Below are 19,075 nucleotides of genomic sequence, written 5' to 3' on the forward strand. Positions count from 1 at the left end.
ATCAAAATTAATTGAAGGATCTGGAAAGGCTTGTATAATGCTTCCAAATGGAACAAAATTAATAATCAATAATTCTTTATATTTGAGTAAATCTCGAAGAAATCTCATAAGCTTTAAAGATGTACGCCAAAATGGCTATCATCTAGAAACAATGACAACAGATCAAAAAGAGTATGTATGCCTCACGGCAGAAAAACATGGCAAGAAACATATATATGAGAAATTGCCAGCATATTCTTCGGGGTTATATCGTATAAACATACGACCCGTGGAAATCAATATGGTATCTAACCAGAAGTTAGATGACAGACATTTGATTATTTTATGGCATGATCGTTTGGGACATCCAGCAACTGGGATGATGCAAAGAATAGTAGCACATTCAGTTGGACATTCAATAAGAAATGTCAAAATTCCCCGATCAGATGAATTAACATGCTCTGCATGTTCACTTGGCAAATTAATAATAAGGCCATCTATGAACAAAATTGCTACTGAATCTCCAAAATTCTTGGAAAGAATTCAGGGAGATATATGTGGGCCAATTAATCCAGCATGTGGACCATTTCGATATTTCATGGTTTTAATTGATGGCTCTACACGATGGTCACATGTTAGTCTACTTTCAAGTAGAAATGTTGCCTTTGCAAAATTACTTGCCCAAATCATCAAATTAAGAGCACAATTCCCAGATCATACAATAAAGAAAATAAGACTTGACAATGCTGGGGAATTTACATCCCAAACATTTAATGATTATTGTATGTCAATTGGAATTGATGTTGAACACCCAGTAGCTCATGTTCATACACAAAATGGTCTAGCTGAATCACTAATTAAGAGATTACAATTGATTGCAAGACCATTATTAATGAGGTCAAGATTGCCATCATCTGCTTGGGGACATGCTATAATACATGCAGCAGCGCTAATTAGATTGAGACCTACAGCTTATCATAAATTCTCACCACTACAACTTGTTTGTGGTCGAGAACCAAGTATCTCACATCTAAAAATCTTTGGTTGTGCTGTATATGTTCCCATTGCTCCACCCCAACGAACAAAAATGGGTCCACAAAGAAGGCTGGGAATTTATGTCGGGTTTGAATCCCCCTCTATAATTAAATACCTTGAACCATTGACTGGTGACTTATTTACGGCTAGATTTGCGGACTGTCACTTTAATGAAACAGTATTCCCAGCCTTAGGGGGAGAGAAAGTGGACCCACATAAGAAAGAAATTGAACTCATTTGGAATGCAACACAACTGTTGATGTTAGACCCACGAACAAATATGTGTGAACAAGAAGTTAAGAAAATTGTTCATTTACAAAGTGTTGCAAATCAATTGCCTGATGCATTTGTAGACGCAAAGAAGGTGACAAAATCACATATACCAGCAGAAAATGCCCCTGCACGTATTGAAATCCCAACTGGTAATAAGGCCATAGAAAATGAATCTCAGGCACGCAGAAAGCGTGGAAGACCACTTGGTTCAAAAGATTCTAAGCCAAGAAAATTGAAAAGATTGGATGTAATAGAAAATGAGACTAATGATGTTCCCCCGTCAGAAGGTCAAGAAAAACCAAATGTGGATGAAAGTAAAGAAAATGATGATAATCCAAAAGGGGACGAACAAGAAGACAACCCTACGGGGAATGAACAAGATGTTCAAAACATCGATAACAATGAAATTTCAATGAATTACGTCTCTACAAAGACTCAGTGGAATAGGAAAGATGTTATCGTTAATGAAACATTTGCAAATTCCATCGCAATCGACATCGTGTCTGATGAAAATGATGTTGAACCAAGAACTGTAGAAGAATGTCGACGTATGAGTGATTGGCCAAAGTGGAAGGAGGCAATGCTGGCTGAGTTAAAGTCACTTGAAAAACGAGAAGTTTTTGGGAAAATAACCCTTACACCAGCAGGTATAAAACCCGTTGGATACAAATGGGTATTTGTGAGAAAACGTAATGAGAAAAATGAAATAGTTAGATACAAGGCAAGACTTGTAGCCCAAGGATTTTCTCAAATTCCAGGGATTGATTATGAAGAAACATATTCTCCAGTGGTTGATGCAACTACATTAAGATTTCTGGTAAGTTTGGCAGTCACAAAAGGACTGCAAATGCGATTAATAGATGTAGTGACTGCGTATTTGTATGGGTCACTCGATACGGACATTTACATGAAAGTCCCCGAAGGACTAAAACTACCAGAAAACCACAAGCCTAGACAACTGCTTTCCATAAAACTAAAAAGGTCACTTTATGGATTGAAACAATCTGGAAGGATGTGGTACAACCGTCTGAGTGAATACCTTATGAGAGAAGGATTCAAAAACAACCAAGTTAGTCCCTGTGTTTTCATAAAGCGATCACAATCAGGATTCGCTATCATTGCAGTTTATGTTGATGATTTAAATATCATCGGAACCCCAAATGAACTCGAGAAAACTGCAAAATACATGATGAAAGAATTTGAGATGAAAGACCTTGGGAAAACTAAATTTTGCCTTGCACTACAAATTGAGCACTTGAGTCATGGCATTTTTGTCCATCAATCAAACTATACAGAAAGAGTTTTGAAACGTTTCTTCATGGACAAAGCAACCCCAACCAACTTCCCAATGGTTGTTCGTTCTTTGAATATGAAAAATGATCCATTTAGACCCCGAGAAGAAAATGAAGAGATTTTGGGTCCAGAAGTACCATACTTAAGTGCAATTGGAGCCTTAATGTACTTAGCTAACAATACTAGACCCGACATAGCTTTCTCTGTGAATTTGTTAGCCAGGCACATCAATGCACCAACATATAGGCATTGGAAGGGAGTTCGACACTTACTCCGGTACCTACGAGGGACACAAGACCTTGGTTTATATTACCAACCAAAACAAGATGCTGCTCTCATTGGGTATGCAGACGCTGGATACTTATCAGATCCTCAAAATGCCAAGTCACAAAATGGATATGTATTCACTTATGGCGGCACTGCAATATCATGGAAATCAACAAAGCAGACATTGACCGCGACATCATCAAATCATGCAGAGTTGATAGCCCTCTATGAAGCAGGACGGGAATGTGTGTGGCTGAGGTCGATGATCAGTAATATCCAAAAGGAGTGTGGAATGAACGCAATAACAGAAGACCCAACCATCATCTTTGAAGGCAATACAACATGTATCGCTCAAGTAACTGAAGGATATATTAAGGGAGATAAAACGAAACATATTGCCCCAAAACTGTTCTTCACACATGATCTGCAAAAGGACGAGGAAATAAATATCCAGCAAATTCAGTCTTGTGAAAATCTTGCCGACCTTTTCACCAAATCACTTCCTTCGAAGAAATTTGAACAGTTAGTTCACAAAATCGGAATGCGACATCTTCGTGAACTATGCTGAGATCAGGGGGAGTATTATATGTACTGCACTCTTTTTCCCTTCGATCAGGTTTTTATCCCACCGGGTTTTTCCTGACAAGGTTTTTAACGAGGCAGTATACCAAAGCATATAATACTATATCGTTGTACTCTTTTTCCCTAGCTATGGTATTTACCCCATAAGGGTTTTACCTAGCAAGGTTTTTAATGAGGCAACAAATACCTTTCTGTATAATAAGTATGGGCATTCAAGGGGGAGTGTTAGAAGATAAATATGAATGCCTATAATTATTTGATTTGATTTCACAATGTTCACACAAGTCCAAAGACTTGTGAACTTGTGTGGCATTATATGTAAAACTCTTGGCTATATAGCCATGTTACCGGAGCAATATACATAATCAATTTCTCCATCTTCTCTTACTCCTTTATAAAACTTTCTATCGGTAAAACTTTATATATATATATATATATATATATATATATATATATATATATATATATATATATACTTGCATTATTATTGAAGCAAACCTAAAATAAATCACACAATTACTTTCTCTCTTGATTTCAATATTATTGTTAATCCACAACAATAATAATAATAATGAAGGGTTTGATCGGAAAGTTAGTAAGGAAGAAGGAGCAATCTTCATCGTGTTCGCCGCCTCCATACTCAAGATTATCATCATGTTGCGAGGATGAAGTGAAGAACAAACATCAAAGACATAATCAAGCTAAAAAGAAAGGGTATGTACCTATTATGGTAGGGAAAAGTGAGGAAGAAGAAGAAAGATTTATGGTGCCTCTTGGTTGGATGAACCATCCTTGTATTGTTGAATTGTTACGTGTATCCGCCAACGAGTTCGGGTATCATCAACAAGGTGTTCTACAAATTCCTTGTGAACCGCAACATTTTAGAGTTGTTATGGAGAGTCTTTCTTGCAAATAGAATTAACGGAATCTTTAATGTAAAAGTTGTAATTTTTTCTTTTCTTTTGAAATTAATTTTAGAAGATGTAGTATCATTTATCTGTTGATTTAATTTATTTTTTTGAAGCAATCATTTATTTGTTGATCGATTTAGGTAATTTGTGTTATAAAGTATTGATATATGTATAAGAAAGGGTATTAGTTTTAGAATTGAATTTAATCAGTACTATAAGATACAGTGAGCAATGCATTGGTGATCATTTTTATTATTCATTACAAGTAATTTTTTCTTGATTTTCTTTCATCTTTATTTTATATATTGAAGCTAAAATAATTATTCATTGATTTTTACTTTTTCTTCTTTGAAGAATTTGAACTATATATGGGAAAAAAAAAGTCCCTCCGATTGCAAATTAATTAACTAATCAAGAATGATTAGCTTATTTTGACGAGAATGATTATTGATTAGGTTCTTTATTTGCTAGTGGATTATCTCCATTAGGGCAAGCTAATTCAAAGCATGACTATGCGTTGGCCGAAAGCAATTTAAATTATACACTAGCCCAAGATTTTGAACTTCAAGTTTGTGAAAATATTGAAAATGGACTGCCCAAAAAGGATTCGGAGGGGGAGAATAATTTAGGTTACATGAAGTGTATATATATACTAGTTCAAAGGATCGAGTTTATTTTCACATCATAAAACCAATAGGCAATTAAGAGGGATGGATAACTCTTTGAGCCTTTAGTGACTTATTTCATCCACATTCTTTAATGTGGGAAAACACCTACGGTCAAATGTGGGTTGATAATAGAAGGAGAAATACAATAAAATATTGATCGATAAATTGATTGTTGCATTGAAATATTAACTCGATCGAATTGAATCAATTGGTCGTGTTTGAAGAACGAACTAAAACTTGTCGTGACACTACGCCAGTCTATACGATCAATTTATAGTACGTACTTCCAACTAGCAATAATTGATATTTCCCAACAATATAACAATAAAAATAAATTAAATTAGCAATACGAAAATGGAATTTCATTGTGAAATTTCAATTAAAACTCATAAAAAATCAACAAAGTATTTAAGGTGTTTTTTTTTTCTTTTTTTTTTATGGGAACTAATTAATTAAGCTAATTGACATAAAAGTTTCTAGTTAGCGAGTCAAAACTTGGACCCAACAAATTATAACGTCTTTCCATAATCAAGTGAGTTGGTTGCATAAAAAATAAATAATCAAATGAGTTGGTTTCTAAAGAAATATCACATGATAATCAGTTTCTACTTGACAATATTATTTTAGTATCTAAAGGGATGATAATCCTTATTGTTACAACTTAAAAAATATTTGTAAAGTTAATTCCTAGTATGAAAAGAAAAAGGAGGATTACGTCAATATATTGATTAGCAGTCGAAGCATGCATGTTAATTTTGACTAATTATGAAAAAGTCTTAATTCATATACGAATCTTGCTCGGAAATATCATGATTATTATAAATTAGCAGGATGATTAGTTTAGTGCACCATATTTAATTAAGTGGTAGGGACGTATAATCTATATTAGATTTCAAGCTCATTTGGAAAGTATGGTTAAAACATTTTCTTGGTTTGACTAATATTGTTAGGTCATCTAGGAAATAGACATATAGAAAAATATTTTTATTCAAATGAGCACAAGAACAATACAAATTTATCACAGTATTACTTTATAAATAGGGTAGGGGATTTGAACTTATGACTTATCGTACATACTCTCAATCTTAATCAGTAAGTGAAGACTTAGCTTATTGGTACAATAAAATTAAACATATTAGTAGTGCTGAGTTAGATTCCACTTTCGATCACCAACCTTTATTAAAGGTGGTCTTATTTCACCTAGTGAGTGATCCAAGTTTTTCATACAGAATAATACGGAGTAACACATAATTAAAGTTGCATTGATTTATTTTTCGATTTTAACTAGAAACCTTTTGTAATTTGTTCAGTCCCACTATCGTACCCGCATTGCAATAAAGGATTAAGAGTCTCTTAAACTAATTTAAAATTACTTTTATTTTTTTAAATCATTATTAAAGGTTTAAATTTTGTTCATTTTTTTTTAAAAAAAAATCATCATCTTTGACTAGGACTTCCAAATTTCCAATTAAAGTTAATAAACCACGAGGGTTCATATATAAAATGCAACCAATGAGATATTATATTAAGACGGCTATATAAAGGTGTTTTATTGTGAGCATATATAATATATACACACTAGCTCCACTAGTCCACTACACAAATTGAAGCATATATTTACAAACAACCCAATAACTAATTCAAACATACATTCTCTCATCTCCCTCCTTCAATTTTATTCAAGATCAAAGACAACAACTGATACACCATCTACTTTACTACTACGTACATACAATGAAGGATTTGTTAGGAAGAATAATTAAGAAGAAGGAAGGATCTTCATCGATGTCGCCTCCTCGATATTCGAGGCTAGGTTGTGAGGAAGTGAATAATGATGATGATCAAAGGCAAGAAGCTCAAAAAAGAGGGTACATACCTATTATGGTAGGCAAGTGTGAGGAGGAAGAAGAGAGATTTATGGTGCCTCTTGGTTGGATGAAACATCCTTCTATTGTTGATTTGCTTCAATTAGCCGCTAATGAATTTGGATATCATCAACAAGGTGTCATCCATATTCCTTGTAAGCCACATCAATTTAGAGTCGTTATAGAGAAAATTTCTTGTAGATAGAACGGAGTTAGCTTAGGAGATTTGAACTTGTGACTAGCGGTCAAATAATATACGAATTTTGTACATGTTTTGCCCTATGTAATTTAATTAGTATTGTTTCAAGCTTTACTGCCATTTTGTAAAGAAAAAGATTGAATTATTTGTAAAGATTGAATGTATTAGTTATGATCGATGGTGGTACACCAGCAACAATTGAAACAAATGAATAATAATCACTGATTTTTTTATATTAGTATTTTACTTATTCTTTTAATTTTCATCAATCTCTTAATTACTATTGTAAACTGGAAGAAACAATCAATCATTTTGCATTTGCAAAATACAGACGTAACGAAAAGCTACACATTATTGTGATAAAAGAGGCAAAATTTATTAATCAAGTATTACAAGAAATAATCAGGCTCATCACCCATGCATGCTATACAAACTCATCATCCATGTGTGTCATATAATGATATAAACTCTTCCCCTGAAAGGGTTTTTCTTTAAAGTCTCCCGTCAATAAAATAAAACTGAAAAAATGGAATAGCTAGAGGTCAAATAATACTATCTTCGTTCTATATATTTATGTGACAAAGGTACTTCAATTTAAATTTTTTCCCCCTAATGTTCACATGTGTGCTTTTAGAAGAAAGCCTATGTAAATTAAAATCATGAGATTAATTTAGATGCTGAGAAACTTGAGACTAGAGAGCACTAAACAACTAATGGTAAAATTACTACATTTACTACAATTGAAATTATTGAATTAATTCATTAATGACGGACAATTTGCCAATTCATTTGCATTTCACTTCTATAACATGATAAACAACACCGTAATTATTTGATAAACCCATTGTTTATTTTATTTTATTGATTAAAATGCAATCATTATGTCATCATTTGACATTACTATTTGGATTTTGTATTTTTGTGTGACAATTTCTTACTACAAATCATACTTCGTCTCATCTTAAGCGTCACAAAATATTTGAATATAACTATTAAAAAATAAAAAGTAGAGAGAGAATATGAGGAAGGAATCTACCTTGGGAGTAAACATGAATTAGAGCTTTTTAAAAAAATTACCATTAATTATAAATGTTGTAAATTAATTTGAAACATCTTACACAAATATATACGACGAATAATTTAGAATGAAGGAAATAAAAAAAAACCAAGCATTATTGGTATAAAGTTGATTCATTCTCTCAATTCTCAGTATTATAACTGACGACATTATCATATAACTTTAATTATCCTTTTTTATGCTGGATTATTTGTCAAACTAGGAAGGCTACTAGATTAATTAAGTAGTTTGGATTATATAAATTGCTCTTTAGTCAAACTAGAAGACTGTAGGCAAAGTAATTTGGATAACACTTGTGTTGGTATAGAGATTCACACAGCTAAAATCGAGACAAGATTAATTTTAAGTCTTCAATAATGCCGGTTTTAAAATTTAAAACGTCAATATTTTTAAGGTTATTTCAAAGGTTGGTAAATTTAGTTATCATTCTTCATTTGATGGTAGCGTAAATTTTGGCCAATTGACATTATCTATAGCTATTATTGTTTGTCAGAGTAGTCGATGAGGACATGCAAAGTGACCAATAATATAAGACCCCTAATTAACCAGATCATATATTTACGAAAGCCTCCAAAGATCGAGTACTCCATTTATAATGTGTGAAAATTAGTCATATATGCATTATCCTAATCTTCTATATATATACGCATTACGTACTCATAATGTCGTAAAATAAATCATATTAAATTGATAATTTAAATTTTTATAATTAGCACAGGACTCCTAATATGTTTGTTATGGCCTTGACTATTAGCATACTCAAATGTAATCTAAACATTTTTAAAAGTATAGTGTTTAATAGGCACTACACATACATATGACTAATTTTGGAGAAAAAAAACTATTTTTAAGTAAAGTACGTCGTCATTCTCAGGTAAAATGTGTAAACTAGGAATAATTGACAAAGAAATGATCATCTCATGTTTACCGAAAAATGCTTAGCTTCTAGATTAATTTTAGATAATTGTATCTTTCAACTAGATGAAAACCCGTGCGATACACAATTTTTCATACATATATCTCAAGAAAAGATATTTTCCTATATACTCTAAGTTTTTTTTTTTTTAATAATTATTTGATTTATTTTACAATTTAATAATTTCAGATAAAAAAAAATAAACAAAAATAAATAATAATTTAATTAAAATGATATTGCCAATTACAAAAGTATAATTTTTTTAATGTAATTTATAATGCGACTTAATTTATTGTTGTTTTGTATTTTATTCGTTGTTGTTAGTTATATGACAATAATATGATATCTTTCAAAAAAAGAAAAAAAAAATTGTAAATATGATATTTCATTGATTACTTATTAGGATAAAATCTTTAATGTGAAAAGATAATAATTTTTATTTTTAAAATAATTTAAATCCTAAATCATTATTCATTGCTTTTTACACTTGAAATTAAACTCTCAAATCTATATATCATTTTGTATATTTCTTGTGATCTCTTGATCTCTAACAAATTATCTGTCTTTTCAATTTTTTAGACATAAAATGTTTAAAGAAGGTAAAGTTTTTTTTATTGCGTTATAAGTTTTAAAAAAAAAATTTATGAAAAAAACATCTTATTAATCGGGTATTTAGATAAAACCATTAATTTCATAAGATAATTTTTTTTTAATTATTTAAATCCTAATATCCCACGATTTTTTATACATAAAACCTCATAAAAATAATTTTTGTAATTAGATCAAACTCATAATATTTTTAATTACTTTTATTTAATTTATTCCCCTAATAAATATTTTGATAAGAACATTAAAAATAATAGTTATTAGATGTAATATTTCGATGTAAAAAAATTTGTATTAAAAAAACATTTCGATAGGATCACCAACTTTGTTCATTGCCATATCTCTTCCATTTGATAAAAGTGGATAAATTAAACATGTTAGCAAAAATAAACATTATATAAAATTAATCATTATAGTCTTATAAAATAAATTAAATTATTTACTAGAAAGTGAATAATTGTTGTGAAATTAATCTAAAAATTGTAATTATAAAAAATTAAATCTATGCATTGGAATTTTTTTATCGTCCCTAATCGCCCAAACAATAGTATTTTGGAAAATTGAATCATTATTTTGTTGTCGTTGACAATATTGCTTCTTATTTGTAACGACTGAAAAGTATCTAATGAAGTAAACTTTTCCTTCAATCAATTTTGAACAAAATTGTAGAACAAAGTTGACTTTAATTGAGGCATGAACGTCATTACCCTGTAATTAAAAATAAAAAATTAAGTTAATTTTATGACTTAATTAAGCTACCTAAATCACAAAAAATTTGGTTTAATCATAAATTAATTGATAAAAACTAAAAGGTTCATTAAAAGATTTAATAAATATAAACGATTTATAAAGATATAATACCTCCTCATCCAATAGGATCACCAGGTGAGAAACTCGTACTTTGATATTCCAAAGATTCTTGCTTGAATATAATTCTCTGATTAAATTAGATCTGCATGTAAAAACAAAATTCAGTAAACAAAACATAAACATATAATCATTAAGTATCCCAAATAAACACAATTTAAGCAATAATCACAAATATACATTTAAACATGGGTTTTAAAAATTAGGCTAAGAATTACCCAGCCATTGATGACCTAATAAAACTGGCACAAAATTAATGACAAAAAATTTGCTTGGTTTGGTTTGTATTGATACGAAATTTTGTTGGTGTCATGTGATGCGTCAATTTATAATGGTAAATATCACAAATTTTAATTTAATTATAATTAAGGAGTAATTTTTATTTCTTATCATAAACACTATTAAAATTTATCTTATAATAGTAGGTATATAAATCCTATATCTAAAGATGATTATTTTAAAAGATAATTTTTAGTTTTTAAAATAAATTAAGTCCTAATAAATCAATATTCGTTGTTTTTACTTACGTGGCAAAATCCTTAAATCTCATTCGTCACTTTTGTTTAGGTGGCAAATGAATTTTTTAATTCCAAAATAAAATAGAAATCTAATTTTTAATTGGTCGAAAATATACTTTTGCTTATATGGCGCGCCGAATGATCTTGAAAAATGCCTACTTTATTTATATAATATATTAGATTTGCATGTCTTACTAGTCTTTTAGTATTAGACAATGATGGTACTCACTAGTGTAAAAAGTGGACATTTAATTTATTTACAATTTCATTGAAATTTCAAAAATGGAGGTGATTTGGTGTATAAGATCAGATGACATGATAAATTGATGCGTCTCATAATTTATGTTGTATGTATAGTCAAACACATTTATCCTATTTGGCTCACTAAAGAAAGGGTAAATTCAAGTTTCTTTATGAGATAAATCTGTGAATATATCTCTTCTCACAATCTAATCATTTTTTTTTTAAAATAATAAAAGTAAAATAATAAAGGGGCACAAAAATCCATGTATAAAGTTGTGAGAGGAGATAAATTGGAATTGTTAATCTCTAAGATTAACTTGGGCTCTCTAAAGAAAACTAAATTTTTATTAAATTCCTGTGTATTAATAAAGGTATTTTGGTGATAGATATGACAGCGTAACAATATAAAGATATGGAAAAAAAGGATCATTTTGTTTTATGTATGTGTATATCCCTAGAATTGTTCTTAAGTGTGCGTAATTTATTTATTTATTTATTTTTATATTTTGACATTTCTTGCCATTATTTTACCAATAAATAACTAGGTACATTGTTAGGAATTTTTTTTTTCCAGATAATACGACTATACGAGGATGAGACAATAACCTACGATAATCTATTATCGTTTTTGACAGGATGTTCATATTGTTGATCAATACTCCCTCCATTTTTTTATTAAGCTAGAGTTACTATTTTCGTCCGTTTTTTTATAAGCTAGAGTTCTATTTTTAGAAATCTCTTACAATTTAATAATATATATTTACCCACTAATGTCCCCACTCTTTCGTTCTCACTTTATCATTTCTCACTCTTCCAATGGTCCTCACTCCCTCACACACCACTTCACATTTTAATAAAATAATAACCTTATCTACCCCACTAACATCTTATTTTATTAAAACATCTAAACCTCCGCGCAATCTCATCTCTAACCTATAAAAAAAACGGAGTAATTTTTAATCAATTGTATAATTTGTATTCATATATACTTAATTTCTCAATCGATCACGTACACAAGTGAAATAATATATCAAGTAATTGGTTATTTCACTCACTCGCTCTCAAGTCTGAACTGGTCATAATTCGAATCAATGGATCTTAGCTTGGAAGAAGGAAGGAAAATGGCAGAGCGGGGATAGGTTTCTCTACAAAGTTCAACACATGCATTTTTGGAGGGAGGGATTACGTATGGCGTGTTTGGGATAATATTTTACTAGCTAATCACAGATTCGGAACTACTAGTAACATCTCTATGTAGCGACCTTATAATACACATCTCTATGAAATGAGCTATCCAGAACATACAACACCAAGTATTTAGGTAGGTGGGTAGGTATCATGTACAACAGGCGCATGAGTTAGCTAATTCTAGTCTTATTTACTTTCGTTGTTTAATTTTTTTGTGCGTTTCCCGCACGATTGTTTAATTTAAAAGAAAAAAACTAGTAAATCAATAGATTATTATTATGAGATTTATACAATCAAACGACAATTATTAAGGAATGGGGAGAGCGAGAGGCTAGTATTATTATTGCATTAAGCACCTATCCTACAATACAAGTGTACAACTAAGCTTTATTACAAAGTATTATTATCTACTACGTACGTATTTTTTGTTGGATTGACCTAGCTCATACATAGACATGCATGTACCTAATTTAGGCTAATAATCTCAAGTATAAGTCCCTAACCTTCTTGATCTAAGACTAGTCTCACTCCAATTAAGAGTCGGCCCCCATTTATATCCTATATTAACAAAGATGAGTATTTATATCCTCACAAATATTGTTAAAATATTATAGCTTTCCTTTGGTGATGACGTGGACAAATATTGTCATACACTCGTCAAAAACTTCTGTAACTGCCCCCAAAGTGAAACCCACCTCTCTCCCTGACAATGGAGGAATGAAGCCAAATTAAAAAGAGATGAAGACCCACCTCTCTCCCTTTGACAATGTAAAAACAAAGCAAAAAAGAGATAAAGATCTTGAACCCTTTGACAATGGAGGAATTGAACAAAGTCAAAAAGAGAAGACTCACCCACCTCTCTTCTTCACAAGCATTATTCTCTCTCCTCTGCCTCATTAAATTCCACTGTCACGCCAATTAGCCCGATCCGCTCCCATACTTAAACAACAAGGTGCGTCGAGTCTCAAACACTACCAGAGGCGAATCTCAAACACAAATTAAATGAAAACCCTAATTAAAAAGGAGTAAAGGATATAATTAACCCCAAAGGGTAGGTGTTCAACCCCTCCATTGTTTTCGCCATTAAAGACAATCTTTCACTGCTTCTCCATTGAAGATGAGCTTTCTCTATTGAAGGCAGCCACAAGAGTTAACGCAGTTGGTTCTCCAAGTTATTCTATTGTTTATAAGCTTTATTGAAATTACATTGATACCCTTAGTTTACAACCAAAAAATGACGAAAATAACCTTATATTAACAAGTTTTGTTAATATAGGATACCAACTTGTATTTTCTCCTCCGATCAATGCTTTTTTTTTTTTTTTTTTTTTTACAAGGCCACAAGGGTGTGTTCGATGGAAAGATTTACCACCCTCTAAGGCACTCTTATCTTATTCTCGGTGTATAAGCTAGCTTAGGTTTTGAAAAACGTATGTTTCTTATACTTTCTCCATTCTTTTATTTTAGTATGTATTGCACCATGTTGACTTTTACACTATTCAATCATATATTGTTCTTTGACTATCTATTGTGATTTGTATGTAATGAATAATATAGTCATGTGGGATATTGTTTGAATCGTTCTGATGATTTGTACTTTCAATATATATATCATTTTTTAAAAATTTTATTTATTAAACGTTAAATATATAAACAATCAAAGTTGTGCACTGGCATGCAAATAATGTGAAAGTTAATAAGCTGCAATATTAAAGAACGGAGAAAGTAGCTTAGTTAATTTTATCTTAGATGAGGGAAGCTAAGGGAGAAACTCGGGGGGCGGGTGGGGGAGGGTAGTTATCATATTGAACAAGTCATGCCAACTTAGGACATGTGATGATTTAATTTTAAAGAACGACTGATATGCTAAGATTGCTTGTTATGTCTTATGTTCTTGAATGTGTAAATTCGTCATCTTTGACTTTGAATTATGTTGAATCTTCAAATGCATGTTCATTTACATCATATGACAAAAATAATATATACTTTGTGCTTCGTTACATTTACTTGATAAAATAAAATAAAAAATACACACGAAAAAGACAGCCAAGGACCAACAAGGCAACAACGGCTATATATATCACAAATTTGCAAAATATATATGCAAAAAATAGCCATGCATATATAATATTTATCTCTATCTTCTTCAATGTTAACCAAAAAACCAAGGAGTAAGTTTTACGTTCTTGCATAACTCTTACAAGAATGGGGTTGATAGGAAAGATAGTGAGAAAAAGAGAGCAGTATTTATCGATGTATTCACCATCACGAAGAGAGTAATAATAATCATCTTAAACATGAAGTTAGACGAGGGTATGTGCCTGTTTTGGTAGGCAAGTGTGAGGAAGAAGAAGAGAGGTTTATGGTACCTTTAGGGTGGATGAAGCATCCTTCTATTGTTGATTTGCTTCAATTATCCGCTAGCGAATTTGGGTATCATCAACAAGGTGTTATTCAAATTCCTTGTGAAACGCTTCATTTTTTAGTTGTTATGGAGAAATTTTCTTCCAAAAAGAAGGGTCTAAGATTATGAATTTGTTACCTCGTTGGTTCTTGGGAATATTACTTTCATAAATTATTTTATATACGACGATATAGTATAGTAAGTTATATTAGTTATTTAGTTGGCTTTACTTAAAAGGCCGGGAGAATATGTTATATTTTTATAGTGTACAGAATACAAAATAAGACCGTAATTTTCACCAATTAAACCAGGTCTTGTTTTCTCTACAAATTCATATTATGATAAACGACGATCATCATATCTATTGTTTCACCCTTTAAAAATTGAGGAGAGGTGTAATATATAGAGTATAGAACAAGGATATGTATGATTAAATTAAATCTAAATCCCTTAGTTATCGGATGAAGTAATGTAATGGTGTATTCTACGGATGATGTAAATAATGGTCTTAGCTTGTTACTTATTGGCTTAGCTTGGAAGTCAATTTCAAAGAGATTCAGATTACTGCTATAGTTTATATGTATGTTTTAAAGGTGAGGTTGGACCGTTGGAACCTTGGATGTAGTAATTAAGTCACATGAAGACTATATGATGTTGATTTATTCAAATTAAGATAAGACTAATCATTATGATAACTTTCTTTTTTTTTGGTCGTAGAAACTATGTCTCTCCTAATTTTCAAATTTATATATTAAAATACTACCCATTTTATTTGAAATGTTAAAATCTTCAATATAATTGGTAGTGTTCATGTGATTTGAAAATCATATACGTAGTATATAATATTTTGCTACAAAATATCTTTCGCAAATCACTAGCCAAACCTAGAGTGCCACGTGGCATATGATGAATTTGCTTGACATTTGTCCTATTATAATAAAGTTTAGAATTGCGAGGAAAAAAAATCAAATTAAATAAGGTATGTTCAAACAAAGCAAATTTCAATATCAAACGCATTCACAAATTCAAGCAAAATAAATTTAGATTAGAAAAATTCAACTCATCGAAGCGAACACACATCCTTAAATGGTCCATATTTAAGTTTTTTTTATTTTTTATTTTTTTAGGGGCGTAGAATTAATAAAGGATTTTATAGTCTATATTCATCAAATTAAATAGAATTACCTCGCCAACTTGTCAAGCAGTGGCGGATCTACGAAGGAACCCGGGGTAGCACGTGATACCCCAAAAATTTAAAAAAAAAAAATATATTTTGGTCGAAAAAATCAACCTACGTAAGTTGCTAAATAATATACTTCGCAATAGATGATTAGATAGTGCTCTAGTGGTTAAAGTGGGTTATGTTAATCTACATGGTTGCGGGGTTTGAGGCCCTTCCCCATCCATTTTTGTTTTTATTTTCTATTGTTTGAGAAGGCTGCTATTGCTCAATTAAATTTTCTACTTTCTTCCACATTTTTTTTTCAATTAGATTGATAAAGATTAGATCCTTCAATTGATAATCAACAATAGTTAAGAAATCAACAATAATATTGATATTGTAATTTTATTCATTCTTCACAATTTTTAGAAAGATACTACTCTTTCTATTCCTTTTTACTCCATATTCTTTACTTATTAGATCTTCGCCCTTCACCTTTACTTTTACATTTTATTCATTTTCACAATTTTTAAAAAGATAATAATCTCTCTATTTTTTTTTTATTCTGTAGTATTAAATTTTGGTCACCATTCACTTTTATTTTTACGTATCTTTTTAAATTTATTAAATCTTGGCCATTCACCTTTACTTTTACATTTTATTCATTTTCATAATTTTAAAAAGATATTAATCTATCTATTTTTTTTTTATTCTATAGTATTAAATTTTGGTCACCATTCACTTTTATTTTACGTCTCTTTCTAAATTTATTATATACTTGTAAAACTTTTGACATCATGATTAATAGTTACAGGGTGCAAAGTAATTCATGTCATATAAGGAGTAATTTTTAATCGTTGCATTATATTAATACCTAAAAATTATTTGTGCAAGTAAAAATAAAATAAAATAAGTCGATTTTTTTTTAATTGTCTAGTGCTACTCCTAGTAAGCAATCCTGGATCCGCCACTGTCGTCAAGTGGCCTCATTTGGCACTAAGCAAATGAAAATGAATAAATGATCACTTTTGTAACAAGTTCAACAAGGACAACAACTATAGCTTTCGATCCATTAGGGCTCAGGCTCACAATTTCTTTATTTTGTCTTCAAGGAAAATCATTGTTAAGATAAGGAGTAAATAAACCAAAAATTGACATTTACTCTAGCACTCTGGCTGTTAGTTTAAACCGATAATAAATTTCCTCTTTAATTATCAATTCATGTTACTGTTTAAAACTATGTGTCAATATATTATTGCGATTAATTAAAAACGAAAGCTCTAAAAGTACTTTAAATGTGAAAAGAAAAACGACCTTGCTCTTAATAATTTTTATTAATTCATTTTAGTACATCACGCAATTTGTTCAAATAAAACGGTTCAAACTATCATTGTCTATCTTTGGTGAACAACATTAGTTTAATAAACACTCTACGATAATAATCACTCTATTTCATCATTGTCATATCTTGACTTGATTAGTTGATTGTTTTATACTTTGTGAGTTGCGACACTTTTCTACTAGACGAAGAAGACTAGACTAGAGTAGATGTGTCATGTACATGTGTTAAACATGTTGGTCGTTACGGAGGAGTATTTGTTTGACGAGCAAGTTAATAATCTTTTTTAGTCTATGTTATAATATTTTTACATGTAAATGACATTATACATTCAAATTAGTTGATTATACAATGAACACACTCTTAAACCTCTTTCGTTTGACTTTGATAGTTCATAAACAATAGAATATATGGTTTGTGCCTAGCTTGAATGATGTCCACGGACCACAAAATACCCATGGTCCAACAACTAACGTGTCTCACATACCCGTGCGGGGTTATGGGGAGCTCAAGCTAGCTTGACCCATGCCAACTGCATCACTATGAAAAAACAACTTATTACTCCCTTTGTTCTCAAGTGATTTTGCCTAGCTATTTGACTTTTTAGGTTAAAACTTATACTTCGTATATCTTTGACTATAAAATCTGACCAAAATATATATCAAATGTAACTTTTTTTTTTTAAAGCAATCAAAATGTAACTTGTGCGACTTAACTACTATTCACCTCGGTATGCCAAAACAAAGTATAATTTTTCCATTATACTTTCGCTATTTTTACACTTGTAATACAATTTCTTGACAAACTTCATACTTTCTGCTTATCGTTAGTAAAAATATGAAACAAGGATATCATTAACAAAATAGTGCATTAGAGATCATGAAAATTAAATTGATATATTAATAATGGTAAACATGGTAGAGGTGATCAACAACAACTTAACCTTATGGCAAAAAAAAAATACGGGTTTAGGCATCCTAAAAACGTATTTTTAGTACAAAACTCAAGCTCGGCCCAAAAAAAAAACCCAAAGTCTCGTTTAATCCGACAAACTCGACACTATTATGTGGTATTGGACAAAAGATGTTGTACTAAGACCTGACGTGGTTGGATTATTGATCACCTCTAAACATATTTTCCTTTTTTTATTATTACTTGACGTCTTGATGATGAATCATATTTATATAGAGTTTATTGACATGTTTATGCTAAGTTTATAGTTGCTTTTTAGGTCTTTTTGTCTCTTTTTAGGTCGCAAATGCATAAGTTATTTGTTTTGTACGCTATTATGCTCCGTTTGTGTTTTTCTTAATGTTTCAGGTGATTTCATAGTCATTTGGCGCTTTCAAAGTGTTTGGAGTTGATTCGGATGATATTTGGATGGAAGCCGATGAATTGAGTTTATTAATCAAAGATCCCATGCTCGTAGACATCAATTTTGATTAGTGTGTACATGAGGAATGAATAGCATCCACAAGGATCGTTATGCACTTTTCGGAATTGAATTTGAGTTTAAAACGAAGTTAAACGATGATGAAAGATATGTCAAAATAGACCTTTGCTCACTCTTTTGGTCATAACTTGAGTTCTACATATCGGATTGCAATGATTCAAATTGGGTTGGAAACTAGACTTGAAGATTTTTCCAAGGATAGGTCACATGCCCCAATAAAATCCATAGA

General features: G+C 30.7%; 1 protein-coding gene across 1 annotated transcript; it reads left to right on the plus strand.

Moving 5' to 3' along the window:
* The first annotated feature begins 4,000 nt into the window (after positions 1–4,000).
* On the plus strand, positions 4,001–4,345 carry LOC110721283 (auxin-responsive protein SAUR71-like). The gene has a single exon (XM_021900424.1). The coding sequence runs from the start codon at positions 4,001–4,003 to the stop codon at positions 4,343–4,345; it is 345 nt and encodes a 114-aa protein (XP_021756116.1).
* Positions 4,346–19,075: the final 14,730 nt, after the last annotated feature.

The sequence above is a fragment of the Chenopodium quinoa genome, unplaced genomic scaffold (assembly GCF_001683475.1).
Source record: "Chenopodium quinoa cultivar QQ74 unplaced genomic scaffold, ASM168347v1, whole genome shotgun sequence".
NCBI classification, from domain to species: domain Eukaryota; kingdom Viridiplantae; phylum Streptophyta; class Magnoliopsida; order Caryophyllales; family Amaranthaceae; genus Chenopodium; species Chenopodium quinoa.

Excerpts from the sequence above, each read along its gene's own strand:
- LOC110721283 (XM_021900424.1), top strand. The coding sequence starts at position 4,001 with ATGAAGGGTTTGATCGGAAAGTTAGTAAGGAAGAAGGAGCAATCTTCA.